Raw genomic sequence first — 26,539 nt, forward strand, 5'->3', positions numbered from 1 at the left:
CACCTGGCTCCTGCCATTGGATCAGCGCGGTGCGCCAGCCGCAGCACGCCAACTGTGGCGGCCATTGGAGGGTGAACCAACGGCAAAAGGAAGACCTTTCTCTCTGTCTCTCTCTCACTGTCCACTCTGCCTGTCCAAAAAAAAAAAAAAAAGAAAGAAAAGAAAAGAAAGGCTCTTCAATGATCTTGGTTCCCTAAATTTGAGGAAGGTATCATTTCGTTATTTAAATACAAACTGGGGGGTTGGCATTGTGGCCAAGTGAGTTAAGCCACCACCTGTAATACCAGCATCTCATATCAGAGCTCCAGTTCAAGTCCCAGCTCCTCCACTTCCAACCCAGCTAATGCACTTGGGAAAGGAGAAAAGATGGTCCAAATACCTGGGTCCCTGCCACCTATGTCAGAGACCTGATGGAGTTCCAGGCTCCTGGCTTTGGCCTGCCCCAGCCCTGGCCATTGCAGCCATTTGGGGAATGAACCAGCAGATGCAAGATTTCTCTCTCTGTCATTCCGCCTTTCAAATAAGTAAAAATAAATTTTTTTTTAATTTATTTTTTTAAATTTTTTGACAGGCAGAGCGGACAGTGAGAGAGAGAGAGAGACAGAGAGAAAGATCCTCTCTTGCTGTTGGTTACCCTCCAATGGCCGCCGCGCCCGGCGCACCGCACTGACCCAAAGACAGGAACCAGGTGCTTCTCCTGGTCTCCCACAGGGTGCAGGGCCCAAGGACTTGGGCCATCCTCCACTGCACTCCCTGGCCACAGCAGAGAGCTGGCCTGGAAGAGGGGCAACCGGGACAGAATCCGGCACCCCAACCGGGACTAGAACCCCATGTGCTGGCGCCACAAGGTGGAGGATTAGCCTAGTGAGCTGAAATCTTTTAAAAAATTTAAAGTACATCTGTCTCTCTCTCTCACTGTCCACTCTGCCTGTCAAAAAAAAAAAAAAAAAAAATTTAAAGTACAGGGGCCAGCTCTGTGGCATAGTGGATAAAGCCACCGCCTGAAGTGTTGGCATCCCACATGGGTGCCAGTTCAAGTCCTGGCTGCTCCACTTTCAATCCAGCCCTCTGCTATGGCCTGGGAAAGCAGCAGAAGATGGCCCAAGTCCCCTGCAACAACATGGGAAGACCTGGAAGAAGCTCCTGGCTTCAGATCGGCACAGTTCCAGCCATTGCGGCCAATTGGGGAGTGAACCAGCAGATGGAAGACCTCTCTCTCTGTCTCTCTGCCTCTCCTTCTCTCTGTGTGTAACTCTGCCTTTCAAATAAATAAATAAATATTTTTTTAAAAATTAAAATTGATAAAGCTGATATGTTTCTCTATTCTAGTTTTTCAAAACAAAACTACTAAGCTATCAGTTGGTTTAACAGAATCAAGGACATAGAAACAAACAAAAGGAAGAGAAGAACCTGCTGTAGACGGGCACTGGCAGTCACAGCTAAGGCTGTGCGGCACAGTTCACCCAAGGATGCGACATCTCAGAAGCTCAGTGCCATGCCGCAGATGGACGGCCTTCTTCTGGCCGCCAAGAAAGTGAGAGACACATGGCTCCCTGGGATGCGTTCTCTGTGCGGGCCCTCACAGTGCTTACGGAAGCTGCTAGTTCCCATGCTGTTGCAGCTAAACTTAACAGGGACATTCAGGTTCTATGCGGCCAAGGGAACTTTAGTCACTGGGCAAGTAGAGCCCATTGAGAGGCTGTCCCTGGTAGACAAGACCCTGAGCTAAATAAGTGTCTGGCCAGGAGCTGCAGCTTCTCAACACCATGGCAACCCCGGCCCATCGCACCTGCTCGGTGTCTGAGCGGTTCCGCTTCCCTTCAGTTTGGGATCCATCGCTTCGGATGACTTTGGGCTTCCGTTTCTTACTTGATTCTGATGACATGGCTGTTCCTCGAGGTCAGGAGGAAATGGCAGAGAGCTGTTAAGAGGAGAACATTTCTGAGATTTTTCTGGAGTCAGAGTACTGAAGTCTAACTCATCACTGTGGCCCCTTACAGATGTGGTAACTCACGAAGTCACTGATCCCTCCAAAGGTTAGCGTGATCCTCGGAATGCTGCAGGGAGTCTGCTCTCGCTCCACCTCCTCTTGGACACAGGCATCAGCGCCACCGCACTGACCCTGGGATCATCTTCAACCTCTCCCTTCCCCACTCCGTGCACATCCTGCACTCTGCGGCTGACCCGGTGCCATGCATCTCTCCCTCTCAACACCCTAAGCCAGGCCCTCTGTACTCCTCTCCAGGACAACGGCGACAGCTCTGCCCAGCAGTGCTGTCTGAATTCTGTTTCTTAAAAAGGGCTTACCTGGGGCTGGCACTGTGGTGGAGCAGGTAAAGCCACTGCCTGCAGTGCCAGCATTCCATACGGGCACCGGTTCGAGTCCCGGCTGCTCCACTTCTGATCTAGCTTTCTGCTATGGCCTGGGAAAGCAGAAGATGGCCCAAGTCCTTGGGACCCTGCACCCACATGGGAGACCCAAAAGAAGCTCCAAGTTCCTGGCTTTGGATCGGCCCAGCTCCAGCTGTTGCGGCCATTTGGGGAGTGAACCAGCAGATGAAGATCTCTCTCTAACTCTGCCTTTCAAATTAATAAATAAACCTTTAAAAAAAAAAAACTAATTAATGCCTCTCCTATTTTGAAACCTTCTGTGGCTCTTCATGGTGCACCACGGTGGACATCTGCTGGCCTTGGTTTGTCCACAGCCCACTTGCCCAACTGCATTCCTTGCATTCCTGTTCTTAGGAAGCCTCCTCTGCCACCAACCTGAGTCCTGGCTGCAACTGCACATAGCACCCTGGGTCCCAGAACACGCCACACAATCTTGCAAAGATCTTCTTCCTCCTTCCCTCTGTGCGCCTGAAGACTAAGAAATGCTCACTGATTGCTCCAGGAAGCCTCTCAGGGCTCCCCAAGGCCCTCCCTTGGGTATTTGGGATACACTATTAGAGGATTTCTCTCTCTGACCTTCTTCCCCATGTGCCTGGCGAAGCGCTCCATAAATTGGTATCCCAGCTCCTTAGTCTGGCACATAATAAGCTTATTCCCAACACAACCAACAGGTCACAGTGTGGTGGGCCTTCACCTAAGCACTTTATGGGTGTATTCGCATTTGATCCTCATAACTTTTCAGATGGGAACTGTCACTTGTGTCCCAGATGAGAAAGTGGAGGCTCGGAAGGGAAATGACTTGCCTAGTCACCATGCTAATATGCCAAAGCTTGGGTCCGTCTGCAGCTACAACAGGGCTCTCGACAGCTACATCCTCAAGCCTCCTCATCCTGCCAGCAAATCATATGATGGTGTCATTCATGTTCTGCTTGACCCCAAAATTTACAAAGATCAGAAGCTATGTTGCACGGGGCTCAGGAGTCACCACCCCTCACGGTCATCCCCAGTCTCTCCTGAGGCAGGCAGCACTGCTCCTGATCTGTAACACTGACTGAGAGCCAAGAGTGGGTCACGGCAGAGTCCAATCCTGAGTGGGACTCCCTACAATACCGTGGCTGTGAGTCTTGGAACAAGTCGCTTCCCTTTCTCCGGTCTACATCCTCACAAAATCAACGAGAACAACAGTCCCTGCCTCAGGGGTTGCTGTGGGCATGAACATGGGAGCTCCTCTGGGGAACGGGGAAAGGGCATCTGGTGATGGCCCAAGGACTTGGGTTCCCACGATCTAAATGGGAGACCCAGATGGAGCTTCTGGCTTAGTTAGGCCTGACCTGGACCAGCTGTTGTGGGCATTTGGAAAGTGAACCAGTGGATGGACAGTTTCTCTGTTCCTCTCTGTCACTGTGCCTTTCAAATCAATTAATCAAATCACCTCTTAAGGGGGAAGAGGGAGCAAAGAAAAAAACTTGGGGGAAAAAAAAATCATCTGACACCAAGGTTTAAATGGTCCATGAGGGACCGGCGCTGTGGCATAGTAGTAGGGACTCCACCTGCAGCGCTGGCTTCCTATATGGGCACCAGTTCAGGTCCCAGCTGCTCCTCTTCTTATCCAGCTCCTGGCTTAGGGCCTGGGAAAGCAGTAGAGGATGGCCCAACTGCTTGGGCCCCTGCACCCATGTGGGAGACCTGGAAGAAGCTCCTGGCTCCTCACTTCAGATCGGCCCAGCTCCAGCCATTGCCAGCGGCCATTTGGAGCATGAACCAGCAGACAGAAGACCTCTCTCTGTGTCTCTCCCTCGCTCTTTCTCTGTAACTCTGCCTCTCAAATAAATAAATAAGGGTCAGGCACTGTGGCATAGAAGGTAAAGCTGCCGCCTGCAGTGTCGGCATCCCATATGAGCACCAGTTCGAGTCCCAGCTGCTCCACTTCCAATCCAGCTCTCTGCTATGGCCTAGGAAAGCAGTAGAAGATGGCCCAAGTCCTTGGGCCCCAGCACCCGTGTGGGAGACCAGGAAGAAGCTACTGGCTCCTGGCTTCGGATCTGCGAAGCTCCAGCCATTGTGGGCGGCCATCTGGGGAGTGAACCAGCAGACAGAAGACCTCTGTCTCTCCCTCTCTCTCTAACTCTGCCTCTAAAATAAATCTGTCTAAAAACATGAATGGTACATGAGTGACCTTAGATAATGCTGAACGCCTAGGGGCCAGCACGACGGCACAGTGAGCTAAGCTGCTGCCTGCAACGCCAGCACCCCACATCACAGCAGAGCACGGGTTTGAGTCCTCGCTGATGTGTGATGTGCCTGGGAAGGCGGTGGAGGTCGGCCTTGAGTACCGGACCCCTGCCACCCCTGCTGCCACCAAACACGGGAGTTCATCCCTTTCCAGTTCCTTTTTGAAACTTCTGTTTACTTCCAAGAAAACATCGGCTCCCTAGCTTGTCCACAGCTATGAGCGCAACAAAAAGACTGTCTCGGAGCCTTAGACAATGAAACCTGGCCAAAGATCATTAACAATTACACCTCCCCGCTCTATTTATTACCGTCATTTTCATCACTACCATCTGCATAAAAAAAATTAAAACGGTTTTCCGTTTATTGTAGAGAGACTTAAACGTTTTCTCTCAAAGTCAGTTTAAATTAAAAAAAAAGAAGCGCCTAGATTGGGGCGGATGATTTGGTACAACGGTTAGAACGCAGCTGGGACACCACATGCCCAGGCTGGAGTCCCGAGTCTGTCCGAGCACAGCCTGGGAAGCAGCAGCTCCGGCCCTGCCACCCGCGCAGGCCCAGCCCCAGCTGCTGAGGGCATTTGGGGAGCTACGTGGCCGGTGGGGGGTTTTATTCCCTTCCCTTCATTCTCTCTCTCTTTCAAATAAACAAATATTTTGAAATGCTAAGGTGATAATAAACAATAATTAGTGATTCGACAAAGCCACAAAGGTGGGACCCCAAATACTTAAAATGCGGTAAACCCTGGCTGTCCAGGGCACTCCTAGCACCAGCACCGCCACCATCCCCGTCAGGCTCACACATCCCTCATCACCAAGCGCCTACAACCCAGACCCCGAGGACGCGGCCGCGAGCACTTTCAGGATGGGGAAACAGCGCCCCGCGGCGCCCACCCGGAGAGGAAGGTCAAAGAAGCCCGCCGCCCAGGGGCACCTTTCGGGCACGCCGCACCTCAGTCGCGGAACGCCCGGCCCTGCCCCGCCGCCCAGCTCCCCTCCTCACCGAACAGCTCCGCAAACCTGTCTCTGGAAACGAGCCACTTCCGGCGCCTAGGTGACTGCGTTCCTCGCACCATAGAGAACCGGAAGGAGGGAAGGAGCGCCCTTCCGGAAGGCGGGCGCGGAGGCCGGAAGCGAAACGCCAAGTTCCCGGATGGCCGTGGATGTGCTGCGTCGGGGGCGGCAGCGTGGCGAGCGACTAAGCCATGGGTGATCTAGCCTGCCAGCCACCCCAGGCTGCTCTCGAATACAGGGAGACCGAGACCTTAAGGACAAAGACTCATACGTCTCGTTCACTTTCCCAGGTGCTAAAGCAGTGCCTAGCAACGAGTGAGCGCTCTGCGCAGTCGCAGAACGAATGGGTTTGCCGCATGCCCACAACGACGCAGGAGCTGGTAGCGCCAGCACTAGACCCCAGTGAATTCGACTGCATAACCTGGCTTTGTGACCACCATTGTGTTCACCGTAACATGTCACATCACCAGATTCTCCGTTTCAGGCCCGATGTGACCGGGACAGTATCACGACTCGAAGGCAGTGTTTGAAAGCTTGGAGTGTTTCTATGCTTGGCATGAACTGTGCAGACAGGGCCCAGGACTTTTGGTGCAGGTCCTCAACCGGAGCTAGAAACACCTGTGTCAAGTCCGTGTCTGTACAGGCACAGTTCCTTCTCCTGCCCTGCTCCCTGAGCCAGGGTTGGGGGCAGCAGCCATGTGGGACAGGGAAGCTGGCCGGCCCTGCCCTGCCCAGCCTAGGGCGTCCGCTCGAGTTCCTTGCAGATGAAGAACAGACAAGGTGACTTATAGTAAATATTTAATTGGTTCCTTCAGCCACCCCAGTACTTGTTTTCATGGACAGGAGGCAGAATCAAGTTCCCGGGGGGTTCACGAGGTATGGGGGTCACAGAGGAAGCTCCCAGGGTCGCTACCCAACTCCACGCCTGTGTCCCTATAAAATGAGGGCTGGGGCTGGCAGCTGTCACGTGAGGGGGAGGAAACTAGGGGGCCCTGGCCTGTACTTGAGCCTGCAGGGAGGGACAGGTGAGCCTCTCTCCATCCATCTAGTACTCACAAGCCCCTCCCCCAATGGTCTTCAGTCACCCCAGTCCTGTCTTCCCAACTCCGTGGCTCAACAACCAGGTTCAGAACTCTACGCTCCAGCTTCTGGGGCTGGCTCCTGCCCCCACGTCCTTCCTCTCCCGTGCCATCGCTCTGCCTCTCTGGGTGCTGATCTGAGGGTGTTGGCAGTTCCAGGCTTTTCCACAGCAGGAGGGATTTGGCTCAGACTGTGCAGCAAGTGGGTGGCCCAGCGGAGACTAGGGACGTCCTGAGGGTGTGGCCTGGCCTGGCCTCCTCCCTTCCCACCCCACTTCGAACCACTGGTCGCACTCCCTTTTGTGCAACTAAGCTAAGCCAAGGTTTTCTGAGATGCTAACTGGGGACGGACAGCTTTGAGATGAGGGATCCTGGGAGGGAATGTGCGAAGACATGAGAGGTTCTGATCTTTGTTCAGGGAGATGAGGAACTACTGGTGAGGGAAGCCGGTGGGCGGGAAAGGCTCTGGGCAGAGCGGGAGTCCTCAGGACCCCCATAACCCTTCAGCTCCCCGGGTCTGAGCTCAGCCCCACCCACCCCCAGCTCTGGGAGAGAACCCAGACAGGCCAGGAGACCCTCTGTCCTGGACTGCCCCGAGGGAGAAGGGGAAGGAGACAGAGGCGTCGGCAGCATCACTGGAGAGGCGAAATCTTCAAGGGGATCATGATCCGAGACTCCATGTGTCGTACCAGCGGCACTGCAGACAGACAGGCGGAGGCCAGGGCTGAGGCAGGGGCCCACCCCCGCACGCTGATGCAGCCTCCATGACGGGAGGCAGCCCTGGATACAGAGACAGCCGAACCCCAGGACCTCCTGGAAGGGCCCATGAAGGGCACCAGGCTTCCCAAATTACGGGGTGAGGCTGGCATCATGGCATAAAGGCTGGCACCCCATGTCGCGGCTGGCAGGGGGGACTCCATCCTCGGCAAGCCTCCGGCAGGTGACTTCCAGGGCCCACCGACCCCCGGGGCGGCACTCACCTGTATAGTAGACATTTTCGTCCCAGCCCCTCTTCCTCCAGGCGGCGTTCCGAGTCTCCTCCCGAGACTGCAGGTCTTTATAGGCTGTGGGAAGGGCCCGGCTGATTCCTCAGACACAGAGACCGCATCCCGTCCCCAACACCAGGCCCTCACTCCACTGCCCTCGCCTCTGCCCTGCTATCTCTTCCAGTTCAGATGCCCCCCTCAGACTGCTGAAAACCCTGCCTGCTTTGTCAATCTCATCCAATCAGGTGTACAACCAAGATTACTGGGGCCCAGGGTTATGGGATAGCGGGCTAGGCCATCCCCTGCAACTCCAGCATCCCATATGAGCACCGATTCAAGTCCCAGCTGCTCCACTTCCGATCAAGTTCCCTGCTACTGTGTCTGGCAAAGCAGTGGAGGATGGGCCAAGTGCTTGAGCCCCTCACCCACGTGGGAGACCCGGATGGAGTTCCAGGCTCTGGCTTCAGTCTGGCATTGCAGCCATTTAGGGAGTGAACTGGCAAATGGAAGACCTCTCTCTCTGTCTGTCCCTCCCTCTCTCTCCAACTCTGCCTTTCAGACAAATAAATAAATAAATCTTAAAAAAAAGATTACTTTCAGATTATTACAAATAATATATACAGAAAAGAGGCAGGGAGAGATGGTGCAGAAAATGCTGGGAACGCACACTGGCTTGGGTAGACACAGAAGGTGTCTCCAAGTGGGTGAAGTGTAAGCTCAGAGACTGGAAGATGAGGAGGAGCCAGCCGTGAACTGTTGGGGAAAGGTGGGCGTATCAAAGGCCCTGCGGCAGGGAAAGGCCTTTGGGGTTTTGAGGAGTGTAGCTGTTTTGACAACTCCTAAATCTGTATGTCCAGCCTAAGACTGTCCTGTATAGCCAGTGCCCCGAGACATCTCCACTTCAGTGTGACAGCAAGTCAAGTGTAGTGCATCCGAGGGCCAAAGTTACACTCCCCACTCCTCCCACGGGAGTCTCGGTCTCAGGGAGCGACACATAACTGCTCAAGCAGGAGCTTGGGAGCATTCCGGGACCTCTGCCCCCTCCACTGCCCAAAGGACGACGCCCCCTGCAGTCCCTCTGGTTTACCCCCTGGACTAGTCCGTCTCCAGACAGCCAGGCCACTCCTGCGAGCGTCGGCCAGGCCCCGCCCTCTCCGCCTGACCGGCTCAACCATCTGCTTCCCCCTGCTCCCTCACCAGGCACTCTGGGTAAATCAAAGTCGCATCAGAACATCGTGAGGTCACGCTGCTGCTGCTGCAGCCTCCTATCCCATTCACAAAGAATCCCAGGCCCGCGAGGCCCGGCCTGACCTGAACCCTGCCACTTTCTCCTCACGCTCTTTCCCACTCACTCCGCACCAGCTTCCTCGCCACACCTCAAAATCCTGCATGCCCTTCCCACCACAGGGCCCTTGCACATGCTGCCCCAACACCCACACGCTGGGAATGCCTTTCCCCCAGGCTCCTATCATCCCCCCAGCCTCTTTGCTGCAAACACTATTTGTAATAATCTGAAGTCAATCTTCAGTCTCTTTCATTAGCAGGCAGTGTCTCCCTCTGCTAGAATGAGGCCCGTAGGGTCACGCCCCTGCCCCTTTGTTTAGGGAGAATGACAGGGAAGGCTCCTGGAAGGTCCCCAACCTACCCCAGAGATGGTGCACAACGTAGAGCTCTCCGATCTGCGAGAAGAAGCCGCCCACCGCCTCCTGGTTCTCCTGCCGGTACTTGATGGCCCGAGCCCTGGAGAGGGCAAAGAATCATGGGCCAGAGGCCAGGGCCATGCAGAAGGCCCCCAGAGGTGGATGCAGGCCTCACAGGAGGGGTGGAGGTGGGGCCCATGGCCCTGAGGGATCATGGAGCAACAAGGTGATGGAGGTGCGGCCACAAGGCTGGGTGCTCTACGGAACCCAGCCTCACAATCCTCCTGCCCGGGGCACGCAACCTTTTCCTGCCAAGGGCCACATGGCTACTTCTAATATCAGTCGCGGGCCATACACAATGACCAACTTACACACCAGCCTGCTAGACTGTCTCATCCCAGCTGTGGCTGCCTTGTCCAGGAAGGACCAGATGATCCTATGGGCCCTTTATAGCCTGTGGGCCGGACGTTCCCCACCCCCGCTCCACAGGGGTCATCGTTTCCTGTGTACAGCCTTCTCCTGGGTCCGTGAGGGAGAGTGGGGGCTGGGCTCCCTGAAACAGCGCCCCGGGAGAGCCCCTGAGTAGCAGTCTCCCACCCCAGGCCCCGGGCTGCCACTCACCAGTTGTTCCCCCACTCGATCATGGTTCCCGGCTGCAAGAGAGCCAGAGGGAATACGAGAATGAGCCCCTGCCTTGGATTCCCAGCATCCCAGTGGGGCAGGGGTGGGAAATGTTCCTGTGTCCCCAGCTCCAGGGGGCCACAGTCACAGATTCAGCCCACAGCTGGTGTGTGTGTGTGAGCTTGTGTGTACACAACTGCCAGCAGAGCCCACAGGGAGAGAGGCCGGGACCCACCTCAGGGCACCTGCAAAGCGACACTGCAGCAGGGAAGGTGGGAGTCGGGAGGGAGGCACCTTGAGCTTGTACGTCCGCAGCTCATAGATGTTGGGGCCCTCTCTGGGCTGCGGCTCGTTCCAGAAGCTGAACTCCAGGAGCAGCTGGTTTCTCCTGGACAGCAGCATCTGGCTCCGCTCCTTCCGGAACTCCAGGTACTCCTGTGGGCACGGCGGCATGGGCACGGCGGCCAGGCAGCACCCTCCACCCCGCTGTGGGCGGAGGAGCCCCCAGTTCCAAGAGAGGTCTGCAAGGGGGCGCTGCCTTACCTTGTTGTTCTTGAGCTTGTTCATGCAGTCCATGAGGGCTGGGTAGCCCCCCGAGAATCGCCACAGGTGCACTGTTGGGGGCGGGAGGGGCAGGTGAGGGAGCTGCGGGGCCCCCGGCCCACTCACCCCAAGGCTGAGTGTATGTGGCAGTGGGGGTGGGGAGGAGTCCTCAGCCTGCAACTCTGCAGCATCAGGACTCTCCAAGTTCCCCTTCCGTTGATGGGAGGACACGGCCCCAGAGACCTGGGCTTGAGCGCCCGCTCTGCCGGGTAGCCTTGAACCTCTCCGCCGTCCTTGCTCCTACCCAACCTTCCTTAGGAAGCAACATGGGGATCGGAGGGGTCCTGGACCCTAGGGACAGCAGCAAGTCCAGACACAGATGACCGCCGGGACTGTGGGGCAGGCTGGACAAGAGGCAGCACGTCGGAATGGAATATTATTCTAAGACAGCGAATCCGAACCAAAGGAACCAAAGGACAAATGAGCATGTCAGGTGTGCCACCAAGTGCAATCAGAAGACTGGCGGGCACGTCCGAGATGCTGACCTACGCATCACTTCCGGATAGAGGCCCTGGGGCACAGAAGTGGGGCCTGGGGCCCTCCGATGATAGAGATGCTCACGTTTCCCTGAGAACGCTTGGTACTGTTAGAATTTCAGAAACCACGCTTTCTGTTCATCAGGACAGATTCTACTTAAGGGTTCAATAGTGTCCCCTTAAAATTCATAACCACCCAGAACCTGAGAATGGACCTGATCTGGACATAGGGCCTTTGTGGATTGATTGTCAAAATGAGAAAAAACAAACGACCCTTGGGTGCTGGGGCCGGTGTGGTGGCGCGGTGGGCTAAGCTGCCATCTATAGCGCTGCATCCCATGTGGGTGCCAGTTACGAGCCCAGCTGCTCCACTTTCCATCCAGCTCCCTGCTACTGCCCTGGGAAAGCAGTGGAGGATGGCCAAGTGCTTGGGCCCCTGTCACCCACATGGGAGACCCAGCTGGGGTTATAGGCTCCTGGGTTCAGTCTGGCCCAGCCCCAACTGTTGTGGCCATTTGGGAAGTGAACCAACAGATAGATCTCTCTCTCTCTCACTCTCTTTCTCTCTCTCCCGCCCCCATTCTATCATTCTGCCTTTTTATTTATTTATGTATTTCTCTATTTTGATTTTATTTATTTATTTATTTATTTGAAAGGCAGGGTGATAGAGAGAGGATGACGGATAGAAAGATCTTCCATCTGCTGGTTCACTCCTCAAATGACCACGACAGCTGGGGCTGGACCAGGTGAAGGCTTCTTCCGGATCTCGCTTGGCCTGCTATGCCACAATGCCAACCTCAGCATTCTGCCTTTCAAATAAATTTTTTAAAAAGATGTATTTGTTTACTTGAAAGATAGAGTTACAGAGAGGCAGAGGGAGAGAGAGAGAGGTTTTCCACCTGCTGGTTCACCCCCCAAACAGCTGCAATGCTGGAGCTTCTTCCAGGTCTCCCACATGAGTGCAGGGGCCCAAGCACCTAGGCCATCTTCTACTGCTTTCCCAGGCCATAGCAGAGAGCTGGATTGGGAGTAGAGCAGCTGGGTCTAGAACCAGTGCCCATGGGATGCTGGCGCTGCAGGCGGTGGCTTTACCCGCTATGCCACACAATGGGTGGACTCTAGGTGCAATGACTGGTATCCAAAGTAGACAAGGGGGGAGGGGGGTCTGGACACAGAGAGAGAACGCTGTGACTGGGGCAGAAGTGGCTAGACCAGTGTGTCCACAAGCCAAGGACAGTGAGTTCTGGCAACAACCAGCAGCTGGGAGAAACCAGGAAGGGAGCAAGGCCCGGCCGACACCGCGATCCCTGACTTCTGGGCTCAAGAACTGTGGGAATCAATTTCTGTCACTTTAAGCCACTCCGACCGTAGTTTTTTGTTACGGCAGCTCTAGAAAACATTTACCTCCCAAAAGAGAAAGAAAAACCTTGTGGAGAAGAAAGGACACGGTCTTGCCATCCTGGGGGCATGACTGGAACTGTCAGGAGAGAAAGGTCCCCTTAGGGCCACCAGGGCCAAGGGGAAGTCAGAAACCGGACTCCTTACTCCCCAGCCCCGGCTGCTCCTCACGTGCCTTTTGACTGCCTCTGGGCCTTGATTTTCCCATCTGCAAAATGGCCTGTGGTTTAACGGCCCCTTTCACAACCGTAACAGCCAAACTACCAGATGGACATGTAGAACGCAGGTTAATCTAACACCGAGGGACTAACAGAGAAGAGGCACAAGGATGGTTTCAAAGGCCGAGGTTTTCCTGAGCGCCGTGGCTAGGACGCCACTCACTTGGGACGCCCAATCCCGTCTGAATTTGAGTCCCTCCTCTGCTTCTGAGCCCAGCTCCCTGCTCATGTGCACCCAAACGGGAGCATCTGGGCCCCTGCCACCCATGTGGGAGTCCCAGGTGGAGTTCTGGGCTCCTGGCTTCAGCCTGGCCCAGCAAAGGCTGTTTTCAGTGTTTGGGGAGTGAACCAGCAGGTGGATGATCTCCCTCTGTCTACCTCTCTACTTGTCAAATACCTTAAAAAAAAAAAAAAAGTTAGGATCCCACCCCCTTGAAGTTCATTTCCCAACTAGCAAACACTTAAAGAGAATCCACACAGGGCCTGGAGCTGATCAAGCCAGGCCTAACCCGGGAAAACTGCAGGGGCTGAGCCTGAAGGCAAAGTGCTTTTCTCTGATCCCTTTACTCAGTGTGCCCGCACCTGTTACTGAAACAGGGTGAGTGATGAAGGAGCTCTACCTATGTGCCACAGTCTACCTAGCTCAGTCCTAGATTCCTGAAGATACACGAGTATCAGGGCTGTCAAAGGCTGAGACGGGCTGTCTCACAAGGCAGTGAGCCCTCCTCTGCTGACAGCATTCAAGGGAGGGCTAGAGGACCATCGCTCTGTGCTATGCAGACAGGCTAAGCTGGCACTGTCTAGAAGGGCTTCCCGCTACAATGAAAATATTCACTAGCGACACTATCAGAGACGGCAGCCGTGAGCCACGTCTCTATCAGGGGGCACCTGAAACGTGGCTGGTGTGACTAAGCAACTGAATTTTCCATTTTATTTAATTTTAACACATTAGGGGCCGGCATTGTGGTGTAGTGGATAAGGCCACCACCTGCAATAACAGCATCCCATATGGGTGCTGATTCACGTCCCAGATGCTCCACTTCCGATCCTGTCCCTGCTAATGGCCTGGGAGAAGCGGCTGAAATGGGAGACTGGGATGGAGCTCCTGGCTTTTGGTTTCAGCATGTAGCCCTGGCTGTTGCGGCCATCTGGGGAGTGAACCAGCAGATGGAGGATCTCTCTCTCTCTCTCTCTCTCTGTAACTCTGACTTTCAAATATGTAGATAAATCTAAAACAAATTAACATTGAATTTCTTATACCATTTTTACTTATTTGAGAGGCAAAGAGAGAGAGAGAGGGAGAGAGACAGATGCAAAGAGAGAAAAAGGTATTTCTCAATCCAGGCTCTCCCTTTCAAATAAACCAATCTGTCTTTACAAACAAACAAAAACAAACCCAGGCGCTCCAATATGGGATGCAGGTGTCCCACATGGCAGCTTAACCACCAGGCCAAATGCCCACCCCCAGTGTAAATGTAAACAGCTACACTCGTTAGCACTACCATTCTGGACAGTGCAGGTCAAGGTCAAGGCCCCTTGAAGGGGCCAATTCATGTGTGGGTCCTAGCAGCAGCTGCCAACTTCGGTGGGTTATGTTGGGGTGAGATGGAGCATTCTGGGGGTGCTCCTAGGAACTGTAAGGAGCCAGTTTATTCCACAACCATGTGCTGCACACTGGGAGTTCAGCGGTGCACACAACCCTGCAGCCCCAGAACCCACCACCTAGAGAGGGAGACGGACAGCTACAGGTGCGAATGATCGGGGACAGCGTGGCCAAGCACTGGGCGCTGCGGAGCGTGGGGAGGTGACACTGACGCCAAAACAAAAGCCGGTGAGCCAGGTAAGGTGTGAGAGAGCAACAGCTCGGAACAAGAGGGCTGAGGCGTGCACTGGGGACTGAATGAGGAGAGGGCCTGTCCAGGCCCTGCAAAGATTCAAGATGCAGGCTGGGTCCCTGCTACAGAAAGGAGGGACAGCAGTGCACAAGGCAGAGGTGGCACCATGAGGCTGTGGGCTGAGCGAGGAAGGGCTGGAGCCTTGGAGGCCAGGCCGAGGACAGAGGGAGCTGAGGTGGGTGCTGGGGTGATCAGCTGTGCATTTGGGAAGGAGCCCCCCACCCCGTGCGGGCAGTGGGAGGCAGCCAGGTGTGAGATGCTGGCTGGGCAGCAGGGCTGGGGAGGCGGGCACCTCCTTACCTGCCTGGTCCTGCTCCCCATACCACGTGTTCCAGTTGCCCACGAGAGAGCAGGGGTAGTCCTCATCCAGGTGCAGCTTGGGCAGCACAGCTTCCCTGGGGGAGGAGCACAGGGAAGGGGCAGGGCTCAGACCAGCCTCCAGGAACCCCCACGGGAGGGACCCAACCCAGGCCCCCAGGGCAGGGCTTCAGCCTCCCCATGGCTAAGAGGCAGAGGTTGGACTTCGGCTCTGAAATCTACAGATTCCTGGAGGGGGCAGTGGGCCCCCACCCAGGCAGGCGCTGGCCCGGGCAGCTGGAGGACGATGCTCACGTCAGGCTGTTGTAGGCGTCCAGACACTCAGGCTTCACGTTGTGAACTGCGAGGAGAACACAGGGCGCAAGGTGAAGCAGGGTGCATGCGTGGAGGCGGGGCAGTCAGGGGGCTCCCAGGACAGCCCGGCAAGGCCCCCGGAGAGCCCACGGGGCTGGGCAGCTCAGCGGCCACTCACACTGGATCTTGTACAGGTTGCTGGTCTCCTTCTTGGACAGCAGGGTGGAGTGGGCATCCTTCCGGGGATCCACCTTGTGAACAAAGAGGGAGCGGAACCAGCTGCCTTCAGTGTCCTTGGAATAGAAACTGTGGGACAGACGTATTCAGGGGGGTGGGCAGGAACAGCCCCCACAATTCCCTCTGCTTGGATGCCCTGCTGCCCCAGGCTGGTGGCCCCCGTTTCTGGGAACAGGGCCACAGGATCCCGTGGCAGCTCGAGTGTGAGACGCCACCAGAGACCGCTGGGCAGACTCGGCCTCTTCTGTAGAAAGGACCCAGTCTGCATCTTGAATCTCTGCAGGGCCTGGACAGGCAGCCCCACCTCCCACCTCTCTTGTCCTGCCTCCTGGCCTCCACGACCCCTCCTTCCCCTCCGCTTGGCCCACACAACTGGATCCTTCTGCCAAGAGATCGACCCCAAATCCACCTTGTCTGGTGCCCGATGCCCAGTTCGATCTGCCTTGTAGGCCTCGCCTCTGGTTCCCAGGCTCTTCCACCCTGGGTGTTCTTTGCGAGTCCTCTCCCTCTGGCGAGAAGGCTGCTTGCAGCATTCTCCCCAACGCTCACGTTGCATTTGGCCTCTGGCCCCTCGCAGACCCCACAAACGCAGAGTCAAACACTGATATGCCTTGTCCTTAAGGGGGTCCCGGCCTCATGGCACAGCAGGTTTGCTGTCACCAGCAACCACGGCAGCCCATATCGGAATGCCAGTTCCAAATCCCACCTACACCACTTCCAATCCAGCTCCCTGCTAATGCGCCTGGGAAGGCAGTGGATGATGGCCCAAGTGCTTGGACCCCTGCATCCACGTGGGAGACCCAGATGGAGTTCCTGGCTTCTGGCTTTGGCCAGGCCCAGACATGGCTGTTGTGACCATTTATAGAATGAACCAGTGGATGGAAGTGCTCACTTGCTCTCTCTCTGTAGCTCTGCTTTACAAACAAGTAAATACTCTTAAAAAAAAAAAAAAAAAAGAGGTCAGAGGTCACAAGTCACAGGCCCTGGAACACAAATACAGCCAGGGGTCTCTGGCAAGCTTTAACTGAACCCCAGGCAGCCTGGGCAGACTCTACAGAGGTGGGCTGGCTGGTCGTCAGGGCTGGGGGCACACAGAAGCAGAGAGAAGGGTAAGAGGCACTGCCAGGCACCTCCACAGGCTGCTGTGAGGATGAATGGATCAGCAGCTGAACTGTCAATCAATGGGATTCAGGGCTTTGCCCACCAGACAGGAACTGCTCCCCGCCCACACACACACACACACACACACACGGGTCCCAACAGGGACCGGGCCTGTTTTGAAGCTAACATGGGGACACATTTGTACGAGCACAGAGAGGGAGAAATTATTTGTCCCAACCTGTTAATACAGTAGTCCCCCTTATCCACTGGGCCCCCCTATCTACTGGACGCCTGAGATCAGATAGTACAGAACCGTATGGGCATGCTTCAAAATGTGGAAGAGTGGAATTAAAAGGTAAGCTTATTTTTGTGCAACACACTTGAAATCCACGCAGTTTTTTAAGATTTATTTTTTATTTCTTTTGAAAGGCAGAGTTGAAGCGAGAGGAGGACAGAAAGAGAGGTTTTCCACCCGCTGGTTTATCCATCAAATGGCCACGACGACTGGGGCTGGGCGAGTCTGAAGGCAGGAGCCTGGACCTGTCCCTAGGTCTCCCACATGGGTGACAGGAACCCAGGTATTCGTGCACCACTATCTGCTGTCTCCCAGGAAGCTGGGTTGGAAGTATGGGGCAGTCAGAACGTGAACCAGGCACTCCAATTTAGGATGCAGGCATCGTTAAGTGTGGCTTCACTGCACCACAATGCCCACCCCCTACTATTTCTCTGATACATGCACACCTCTGATAAAGCTGAATTTATAAACTAGAGGCAGGAACCTGGTGCAGCTATGCCACCACTTCCGACACGTGCATCCTGTTACTGGAGGACCTGGGTTAGAGTCCTGGCCCCACTTCCGACCCCAGCCTCCTGCCAGTGTGCACCGTGAAAGGCAGTAATAGGTGACAGCTCAAACACTTGGGTCCCTGTCACCCAGGTGGGAGACCTAGGTGACAGCTGAAACATTTGGGTCCCTGTCACCCAGGTGGGAGACCTGCATTGAGTTCTACCTCCTGGCTTTGGCGTGGCCCAGCTCTAACTGTTGTAGGCAGGACTGTTGGGAAGTGAAACAGTGGATGGAAGATCTCTGTTTATCTCTGTCTTTCAAGTAAGTAACTAATTTATAAACGAGGCACAGTAGGAGTTAATAACAATAATCAGTAATAAAATAGAACAATTATAACATACGAGTTATGTGAATATGGTCTCTGTTTCTACCTGGAATTTTCCATTTAATATTTTCTTTAAAAAAAAAAAAGATTTATTTCTTTATTTGAAAGTCAGAGTTAACACAGAGAGAGAAGGAACAGAGACAGAGAGAGGTCTTCCATCTACTGGCTCACTCCCCACCGCCACAACAGCCGGAGCTGCACTGAACCAAAGTCAGGACTTCCTCTGGTTCTCCCACAGAGGTGCAGAGGCCCAAGCACTTGGGCCAACTTCTACTGCTTTCCCAGGCCACAGCAGAGAGCTGGATTGGAAGTGGAGCAGCTGGGACTCGAACTGGCACCCATATGGGATGCCGGCACTGCAAGCGGCAGCTTTACCCACTATGCCATAGCACCAGCCCCTTAATATTTTCTAACCCATGGGTAACTGAAACTATAGGCAGGCAAACCATGGATAAGGGAGGGCTCTGTTCTGCTTCCCTGGAAGGAGGGAGAGGGAGATGGTTAAATTTTTGTTTATTCGTTATTGGAGCATTTCTGAAATCATGGGCTCTTATGGCGATTGAACAGCTATTAGCTTCATTAGCAAAAAAGCCAGTTCTCAACAGATGGGTAGTGTGGTCTGTGAAATTTCTGGACACTGGGGCTGGCACTGTGGCGTAGCGGGTTAACCCGTCACCTGAGACACCGGCATTCCATATGGGCAATGGTTTGCATCCCAGCTGCTCCACTTCCTATCCAGCTCCCTGCTAATGTGCCTGGGAAAGCAGCAGAGGATGGCCCAAGTCCTTAGGCCCCTGAACCCACATGAGAGACCCGGAAGAAGCTCCTGGCTTGTCTGGCCCCGCTCCAGCCATTGTGGCTGTTTGGGGAGGGGGTGAACCAGTAGATGGAAGTTCTCTCTACAACTCTTTCAAATAATGTCAATATTGGGGCCAGCGCTGTGACCTAACAGGTAAAGCCATTGCCTTCAGTGCCAGCATCCCACATGGGCACCAGTTTGAGTCCAGGCTGCTCCACTTCCCATCCAGCTCTCTGCTATGGCCTGGGAAAGCAGAGAAGATGGCCCAAGTCCTTGAGCCCCTGCATCTGCATGGGAGACTCGGAAGAAACAGCAGATGGAAGACCTCTCTCTCTCTCTCTCTCCCCTCTGTTAACTCTTTCAAGTAAATAAATAAATCTTTAAAAAAATAATGTTAAAAATAAATGAATTAATGTCTGGACATTAAAAGAACCCCTACAGGAGCCAGAGACCTGGCTGAAATTTTCACTTGCAAAATCTCAATCTATACAATCTCAGTAATAGTGCCCTCACTTTCCAGCATAAAACAGCTGCTCAGAGAGTTCAAGGAACTTGCCCAGGATCACACAGCAAATCAGGGAGCAGAGTTGATGCACACTCCAACAACTCAGAGCTCCTTCCTCGAAAGCCAGCCCCTTTCCAGGCTGGGCACAGACGGACCTGACCTTTGGTTTGACTGGACAGGAGTTCTTTGCATAGTGGAGGCAGCAGTGGGGAGAAGCTCAGCTCCTGGTATTTGCCAAGCAAGACCTTTGCTCCAAAGTGAGGCTGCGAGTAATTTATTAACATCAGGGCTGACCAGGATCCACAGCCCAGCAGCCAGCCTCGAAGACGGAGCTTGAGGGATGGAATGCTAGGGAGTGCAGAGCGCCTCGGGAGCTCCCGTCCCTTCCCTCTGCTTGCTAATCCTACCTGCCATTGGGCCTCAGTTTCCCCAACTGTCAAGTGAGCAGGGCAGGGCAGCCTACCTCTACAGAATCTTTCCTACAGGTAAAAAGCCAAGAAGGGCCTTGTCCAAGATCCCCAGGCGGGGTCTGAACTGCAAGCCAGCACCCACAAGCACACATTTTCAAGGGAGTAGGGGCAGGCAACTGGTGAAGCAGTGAAGGTGCCACAGGGGGAGCTGGCTCTGTGGTGCGGGGGTTAGGCCACCACCGGCAATGCCAGCACCCCACGTGGCAGCACTGGTTTGAGTACTCCCTGCTGCTCTGCTTCTAATCCAGCTTCCTGCCGATGCACCTGGGAAAGCAGCAGCAGATGGCCTGAGTGCAGAGGCCCCTGCCACCCTGGATGGAGTTCCACGCTCCTGGCTTCAGCCTGGCCTAGCCCCAGGCGTTGCAGCCGTTTGGGGAGTGAACCACTGGATGGTTCTCCTTCTCTTTTTCATTGTGCCTTCCAAATATATAAATCTTAAAAAAATACATGTTTTTTTGCTTTAAAAAAGATTTATTTATTTATTTGAAAGTCAGAGTTACACAGAGAGAGAGAAGGAGAGGCAGAGAGATCTTCCATCCGCTGGTTCACTCTCCTGAGATGGCTGCAATGGCCGGAGCTGCACCAATGGAGCCAGGAGCTTCTTCCGGGTCTCCCACGCAGGTACAGGGGCTCAAGGACTATGGGCCATCTTCTACTGCTTTCCCAGGCCATGGCAGAGAGCTGGATTGGAAGTGGAACAGCCGAGACCTGAACTAGCGCCCATGTGGGATGCAGGCACTGAAGGCGGCGGCTTCACCCACTTAGGCCACAGTGCCAGCCCATTATGGGCTTTGTTTAAGGCCTATCACCCCAGCAGAAGCAGCCCCACGAAGGCAGGGCCCTGGTCTGTCCTGCTGTATCGCTGTCTGATCTGTAATGCCTGGATGGGTGCTGGACTCGCAGCTCCACCCATGCTTGAGAAATGAATGCGGGTATGTGCAGCGGGGTAGCTAAGACAGAGTTGCACAAAAAAGCGGCAAAAGCTGGAGGGTAAGAAAGGCAAGGAGGGGGAAACCTCAGCCCCACGCATGGGCTCTGGGCTCAGGGACCCTCCCTCCATCCCCAGCAGCGGCACAGCACAATCAGTGCTTACGAGCCGGCTCTGGCAAACCCAGCTCAAACCCATCTTTCTGCACCTCATTTTCCTCACCTGTAAAAACAGGGGTGACAAGATGGGCCTTTTGGAGAAATCGGTGACTCAGCAGGGAACTAAGACCTCTACTCCTCTCCAGCTTCCTAAGTCATCTCCCGGCTCCCTCGCTCCCCCACCCCGCCCCCCCATCTCTGTTTGGGGAGCAGGCTTTCTGGGATGCTATTGCTCTGCTCCCTAGCCTTCCTTGACTCCCCACTGTCTAACAACAAAGGCCCAAGTCTCCACTTGGGATTCCACCTCTAACCTATTTTTGCTGAGCTTTCCAGAGTCAATTCCCTCTCTCTCTCTCAAGATTTATTTATTATTTATCTAAAAGGCAGAGTGAAAGGGAGAGAGGGAAGACAAAGATCTTCTATACTGATTTCACCTCCCAAATGGCCACCATAGGCCGGGGCTGGGCCAGGCCAAAGCCAGGAACCCAGAACTCCCTCTGGGCCTCCCACGTGTGGCAGGGGCCCAAGCACTTGGACCATCTTCTGCTTTTTTCCCAGGTGCGTTAGCAGAGAGCCGGAGTTGTGACGTAGCAGGGGAAGCAACTCCTGTTATGCCAGCATCTCATATGCCCAGTGTTTTGTGTTCCGGCTGCTCCACTTCCAATCCAGCTCCCTACTAACGGCCTGGGAAAACAGCAGAGGGTGGAAGACTCAGAAGAGTTCCAGGCTGCTGGCGTCAGCCTGTCCCAGGCCCAGCCACTGTAACCATCTGGGGAGTGAACCAGCAGATGGAAGATCTTTTTCTCTAAATCTCCCTCTCTATCACTCTGCCTTCCAAATAAATAAAAATCTTTAAGAGAAATGCCTCTGGGGGCTGGCACTGTGGCATAGCAGGTAAAGCCACCACCTGCTCTGCCAGTATCCCGGCTGCTCCACTTCCGATCCAGCTCCCTGCTATGGCCTGGGAAAGCAGTAGAAGATGGCCCAAGTCCTTGGGCCTCTGCACCCGCATGGGAGATCTGGAAGAAGCTCCTGGCTTCAGACTGGCCCAGCTCTGGCCGTTGTGGCCATTTGGAGAGTGAACCAGGGAATAGAAGACCTACCTCTCTCTCCCTACCTCTCTCTCTACCTGTTATTCTGCTTTTCAAATAAATAAACCTTTAAAAAAAAGAAAAATGCCGCTAAAGCCCAGAAAAACACAACACAGCTCCATCTAATCAGCGTGAGAAAGGGCTGTCCAACCCCTTCCCACAAAAGCGCCTCCCATATTTCTCCCTCAAACCTCTGTCATATTCATCTGGCCACATCTTGCTTCTCCAGCCACTGGACACCAACAGCTAGTGTCCCTCCCTCTCCCAGGGTACCTGGCAGGGTGCTTCTGACATGGGTGCTGCTCAACAAGCGTTGGTCTCAGGGGCAGGTATACACATGTCCCACGTCTGAGTACCTGGGTTCAATACCCGCCTCCCACTCGGGACTCCAGCCTCCTGCTAATGCAGACCCACAGAGGCAGCTGTGAGGCCACCCATGGGGAAGACCTGGACTTGAGCTCCTAGCTTTGGCCCTGGCTCAGCCCAGCCACTAAAGGCATGTGGGGAGCGTCTCTCAAATAATTTCCTCTAATGAGAACCTTTCGGTCTCTCTCCAGGAGGAGGGACTGGAGAGGACCCCTGTGCACTACCAATAGTCTGATGCCTCCCCAAAGGAACCTGCTCCAGAATGTGACAGATTCGTCCCCGGGGGCCTGGCTCTCGGCACATTCCAGAACGCCCTTCTTATGTGGGCCAGCACACCTGAGGAAGGGGCTCTGCTACTGCTCACTGTTCCAAAGCCGTGTCTTCACCCGGAAGAACTCAAGTTCCGTTAACACGAGGGTTACTGATTCAGCAGTAACAGCTGCCACTTGTTGAGCTAAGAGCTAATCCCCACAATACATGTTTTAAGAACAATGACGCCGGCGCCGCGGCTCACTAGGCTAATCCTCCGCCTTGCGGCGCCGGCACACCAGGTTCTAGTCCCGGTCAGGGCACCGGATTCTGTCCCGGTTGCCCCTCTTCCAGGCCAGCTCTCTGCTGTGGCCAGGGAGTGCAGTGGAGGATGGCCCAAGTGCTTGGGCCCTGCACCCCAAGGGAGACCAGGAGAAGCACCTGGCTCCTGGCTTCGGATCAGTGCGGTACGCTGGCCGCAGCGCGCCAGCTGCAGCGGCCATTGGAGGGTGAACCAATGGCAAAGGAAGACCTTTCTCTCTGTCTCTCTCTCTCTCACTGTCCACTCTGCCTGTCAAAAAAAAAAAAAAAAAAAAAAAAAAAACAACGACACTCAGAGAGGGTCCATGCCTTCTTCAAGGACGATTAATCAATGGCCAAGAGGATTCCGATCCAGGTCCCCCTGATTCCAAAGCCCAGGCCCTGTCCCCATCCCAGGAGCCTCACTGCCCCCAAAACTCAGGGACAAGATGGGCTGGCGCTGGCCCCCCTTAGGGATGCCACAAAGCTGTGGGGCAGGCCGAGGGTCAGCGAGGATGGGCTCATGTGGACCCGGGCATAAGTAAGTGCAGAGCAGTTCTGGGGCTCTGATACGCACTCACCCAAGTGCCTTCACACACTCACATAAACCCCAGGCAGGGACGATCACCCCCACTCTCCAGTGGAGTAAGCCAAGGCTCACGCTTCCAGGGGCTCATCCAGGGCTCCCGAGTCCGGAGCCAGGAGCAGCAGGCTGCCTCCGAGGCCCACCTTGCTTTTGTGGCCTCCAGGTATTTGCCACACAAATGGCTTTCTCACCAACTGACTCTGGCCCTTCCTTCCCCAACCTCCATTTCTTCATTGGGAAAACAGGGGACCATGAAAGCTGATCTCAGCAAGGCCCTTTCAGCCCCGAAATCATGTGGGTGTCACCTGTTTAACAGAGAAGCTTGCGGGGAGAGCGCAGGCTCTGTGGCATCGCTTAGCACGCCCGATTCCTACATCTGAGTGCCCGGACTGAGCACCCTCTCTGCCTCCGACCCAGCTTCCTGCAATGTCCACCCCTGGAGGCAGCAGATGATGTCTCAAGTCCTCAGGTCACTGCCACTCAGGTGAGAGACACAGGTGGAGCTCCGGGCTTTCGCCTCGCCCAGCCCCGGCTGCCGCGGACATCTGAGGAATGAACCTGTGCATAGAAGATCGATCTCTGTCTCTCTCTGCCTTTCCAATAAATATAAACAAACAAACTTTTAAAAATAAATAAATAAATAAAAACAGGGGCCGGCACTGTGGTGCAGTGGGTTAATGCCCTGGCCTGAAGCACCGGCATCCCATATGGGCACCGGTTCGAGACCCGGCTGCTCCACTTCCAATCCAGCTCTCTGCTGTGGCCTGGGAAAGCAGTAGAGGATGGCCCAAGTCCTTGGGTCCCTGCACCCACATGGGAGACCTCAAAGAAGCTCCTGGCTCCTAGCTTCATATCGGCGCAGCTCCGGCCACTGCAGCCAACTGGGGAGTGAACCATCGGATGGAAGACTGCTCTCTCTCTCTCTGCCTCTCCTCTCTCTATGTAACTCTGATTTTCAAATAAATAAATAAATCTTAAAAAAAAAAAAAAAAGACATAAGCTTGGGCAAGGGGCAGGTGCCTGACATTTCACGACCATGGTGTCTTTAATTCTCAACAACCCCATGAGAGACGTGCACTGGTTCCCCACCCTCATTTCACACAGGAAAGACCTGAGGCTTGCAGAGGTCAGCTGACTTGTCCAAGGTCACCCCACCCAGAAAGGCTGAGTTAGATCTGCTGGTGCCAGGCACACCCCAGGCTCTTTTCATGACAGCAGCGTTCTCCCCAGTTACTGCGCAAATCCAGGTGTGTGTTGGGGGGAGGCACATGCCCCCCACTGCACGGGGCTCCAACATCTCACGGTACAGTCTAACAAACTCTGTGGCTTCGCTCCTGGGCTGCTGGCGGGAAGGGACCCCTGCTTTCCTTCCACAGGTGGGAGGGGACAGGTTCTTCACCTGTAACCGGAAATGCCCCCTGAGCACGCACCGTCCTGAGCCCTGTAGGGGCAGCGGGCTGGGGGAGCAGGAAAAGCAGACAGCAGTCTGTTGGGACAGCGAGGCGAGCACCAGCGAGGTCACCAGTGAACGAGGCAGTAAGCAAAGATGGGGGAAGTTCAGGGCACTGGAGGGCGGAGGGAGGGGCCGCCCAGGGCCAGTCGGGAGAGACCAAGCCCTGCCTCAGCCCAGGGCCCAAGCAAAAGGCCGGGCCCAGCGCATGGCCCAGCCAGCGTCCCTCTCCCAGGAGGCCACCAGTTACGGTGCAAAGTGCATGGCCAGGAGACCTGGGTTCCAGCTCCAGCGGTGCACAGCCCCGCGGCCAGTGTGACCTTGGCCACCTCTCCCTCGTCTCAGGCCTCTGCCCCACCTGTACAGCCGAGAACGAGGGAGGACAGGGTCTGTGAGGCCACGGTCCCCGGAGCTCCCCCTCGGCTCCTCGGCCGGCCCAGAACCCCCTGAGGACGGGGCTGCCTCACCCAGAGGCCCCGCAGGCGTAGGGTGCACAGGCCTTTGGAGGAGGGGGCCACTCCGCCTGCCCTCTGCCCCCTCCCCCTCTCCGAGGCCTGGATCTGCCCCTCCCACTCACCCCATCTCCCACTCCCTGGTTCCCACCAAGCGTTCTCACCTCCCCCTCTCGTTCACAGACCCCTCCATCAGCCCAGAGCCGGACCCCGCCTCCAACCCCTAGACGCCAGGACCCTCAGCCCCTCCCCCACCCAGACCCCGGCCCCGGCCCCGGCCTGGGTCCCCGCACCGCGCATCGCCTGGCCGCCCCCGCCCGCCTCTCACCGCGCCGCGGCCGCCGCCGGGACGTTCCGGGCGCGGGCTCCGGGGCCCCGCAGCAGTCGCCGCGTCGCAGCAGGGATGCTGCACAGCCGAGGAGCCATGTTGGAGCGGCGCAGGTTGGCGCAAGGCCACGCCCCTGAACCCGGCGTCGGGGGCGGGGAGTGGGCAGGCCCCGCCCCCCGGGCCGCTCCAGGCCCCGCCCCCGGGCCGCTCTCCGCCGGGTGTGAGCGGCCAGGCGGGCAAGCCCCCGCGCCTGCCCCAGCCGCTTCGCAGGTGCGGAGCGCAAGTCGGGTTCTGTCTAGTCCTCTGCGACCCTGCAGCAGTGCCACCACCTCGCACTGGGGCCTTGAGCGAGCCCCGTGCCCATCTGGGCCTCTGTGTGCCCCTCGGTAAAATGGGAGCGTTGCAGATACTACTAAGGGGTTTTGAGGATGGCCAACGGAGATGCATTGAGGCCCCCAGAGCTGCACAAAATGTGTACCTGTTCTTGGGCGGGGCGTCCGAGGAACGAGGCCCTGGCCTCTGCCATCTCTCCATCTTCTCCCTACCTTTCCTGCCTCCCTCCGGAGCCTTGCGGGACCTCAAGCCCTGCTTAGGCCGGTGCCCAGGTCTCTGGGCAGTCCTCCTCAGTGTACAGTCCTCAGATCACAGCCGAAAGCAAAGGGGAGAGCCTGCGGCCCCCACGGAGACACCTCACGGCTTCCCTTGGCGAGAAATGCCCACCCAGCCATCGTCCAGTGTGGCTCCTTCCCGGTGCGCTGGGCGAGGTGGAGGGGAGGGCTGGCTTAATTTCCTGATTCCTTCTGCAGATATTGAGCCTACCTGGCTGGGCCCTGGCTAAACTCTGAGATGCCAGAGGCAGGCAGAAGAAGCTCTCGGGCCTCCCGGGACTTAGGCCTGGTAGGGCAATGGCCAGGGTTAAGTAGCCTCCCGCAATGACCTCACTTAAGTGTTTAGCAACGAAGCAGAGGAGCTAGGCCCCAGGACAGGAAGGGCCCTACCCTGCTGGCCCAGGGTGAGAGTCTTTGGCTCCAACACTGGTGTTTCTGGCTGTGTCACTCTTCTCCCGAGGCAAGGAGAAGGAGGCAGGAGCGAGCTGCAGCCTCTTCCGGGAACTGGTTCTCTGCCTCCCTCCACACTGGTAGGGCAGGAAGGGGGATGGTCGCCCTCCTCACCGCGTGTACCATGG

At 55.7% G+C, this 26,539-nt stretch overlaps 2 protein-coding genes across 7 annotated transcripts in view; both read right to left on the reverse strand.

Annotated features, from left to right (window-relative positions):
* THOC5 (THO complex subunit 5) overlaps nucleotides 1-5,697 on the reverse strand; it is a 46,571-nt gene extending 40,874 nt beyond the window's left edge. For 2 of the 6 annotated variants that reach the window (XM_062182623.1, XM_062182619.1), the window contains exons 1-3: nucleotides 5,623-5,637; nucleotides 2,308-2,423; nucleotides 1,790-1,921 (exon numbers count right to left, since the gene is read on the reverse strand). In XM_062182623.1, the coding sequence (XP_062038607.1) occupies nucleotides 1,790-1,885 (96 nt within the window). In that variant the 5' untranslated portion in view covers nucleotides 1,886-1,921; nucleotides 2,308-2,423; nucleotides 5,623-5,637. The other 4 variants (XM_062182624.1, XM_062182620.1, XM_062182622.1 and 1 more) reach the window with 4 other exon arrangements.
* Nucleotides 5,698-6,414: 717 nt separating this feature from the next.
* NIPSNAP1 (nipsnap homolog 1) lies at nucleotides 6,415-25,472 on the reverse strand. The gene is made up of 10 exons (XM_062182213.1): nucleotides 25,354-25,472; nucleotides 15,340-15,467; nucleotides 15,162-15,207; nucleotides 14,850-14,944; nucleotides 10,503-10,573; nucleotides 10,254-10,394; nucleotides 9,960-9,991; nucleotides 9,344-9,438; nucleotides 7,693-7,776; nucleotides 6,415-7,409 (listed from the first exon to the last, which is right to left on the reverse strand). Exons 1-10 carry the CDS (start codon nucleotides 25,449-25,451, stop codon nucleotides 7,345-7,347), a joined length of 855 nt encoding a protein of 284 aa, XP_062038197.1. The 5' UTR covers nucleotides 25,452-25,472; the 3' UTR covers nucleotides 6,415-7,344.
* Nucleotides 25,473-26,539: the final 1,067 nt, after the last annotated feature.

The sequence above is a fragment of the Lepus europaeus genome, chromosome 23, assembly GCF_033115175.1.
Source record: "Lepus europaeus isolate LE1 chromosome 23, mLepTim1.pri, whole genome shotgun sequence".
Classification (NCBI taxonomy): Eukaryota; Metazoa; Chordata; class Mammalia; order Lagomorpha; family Leporidae; genus Lepus; species Lepus europaeus.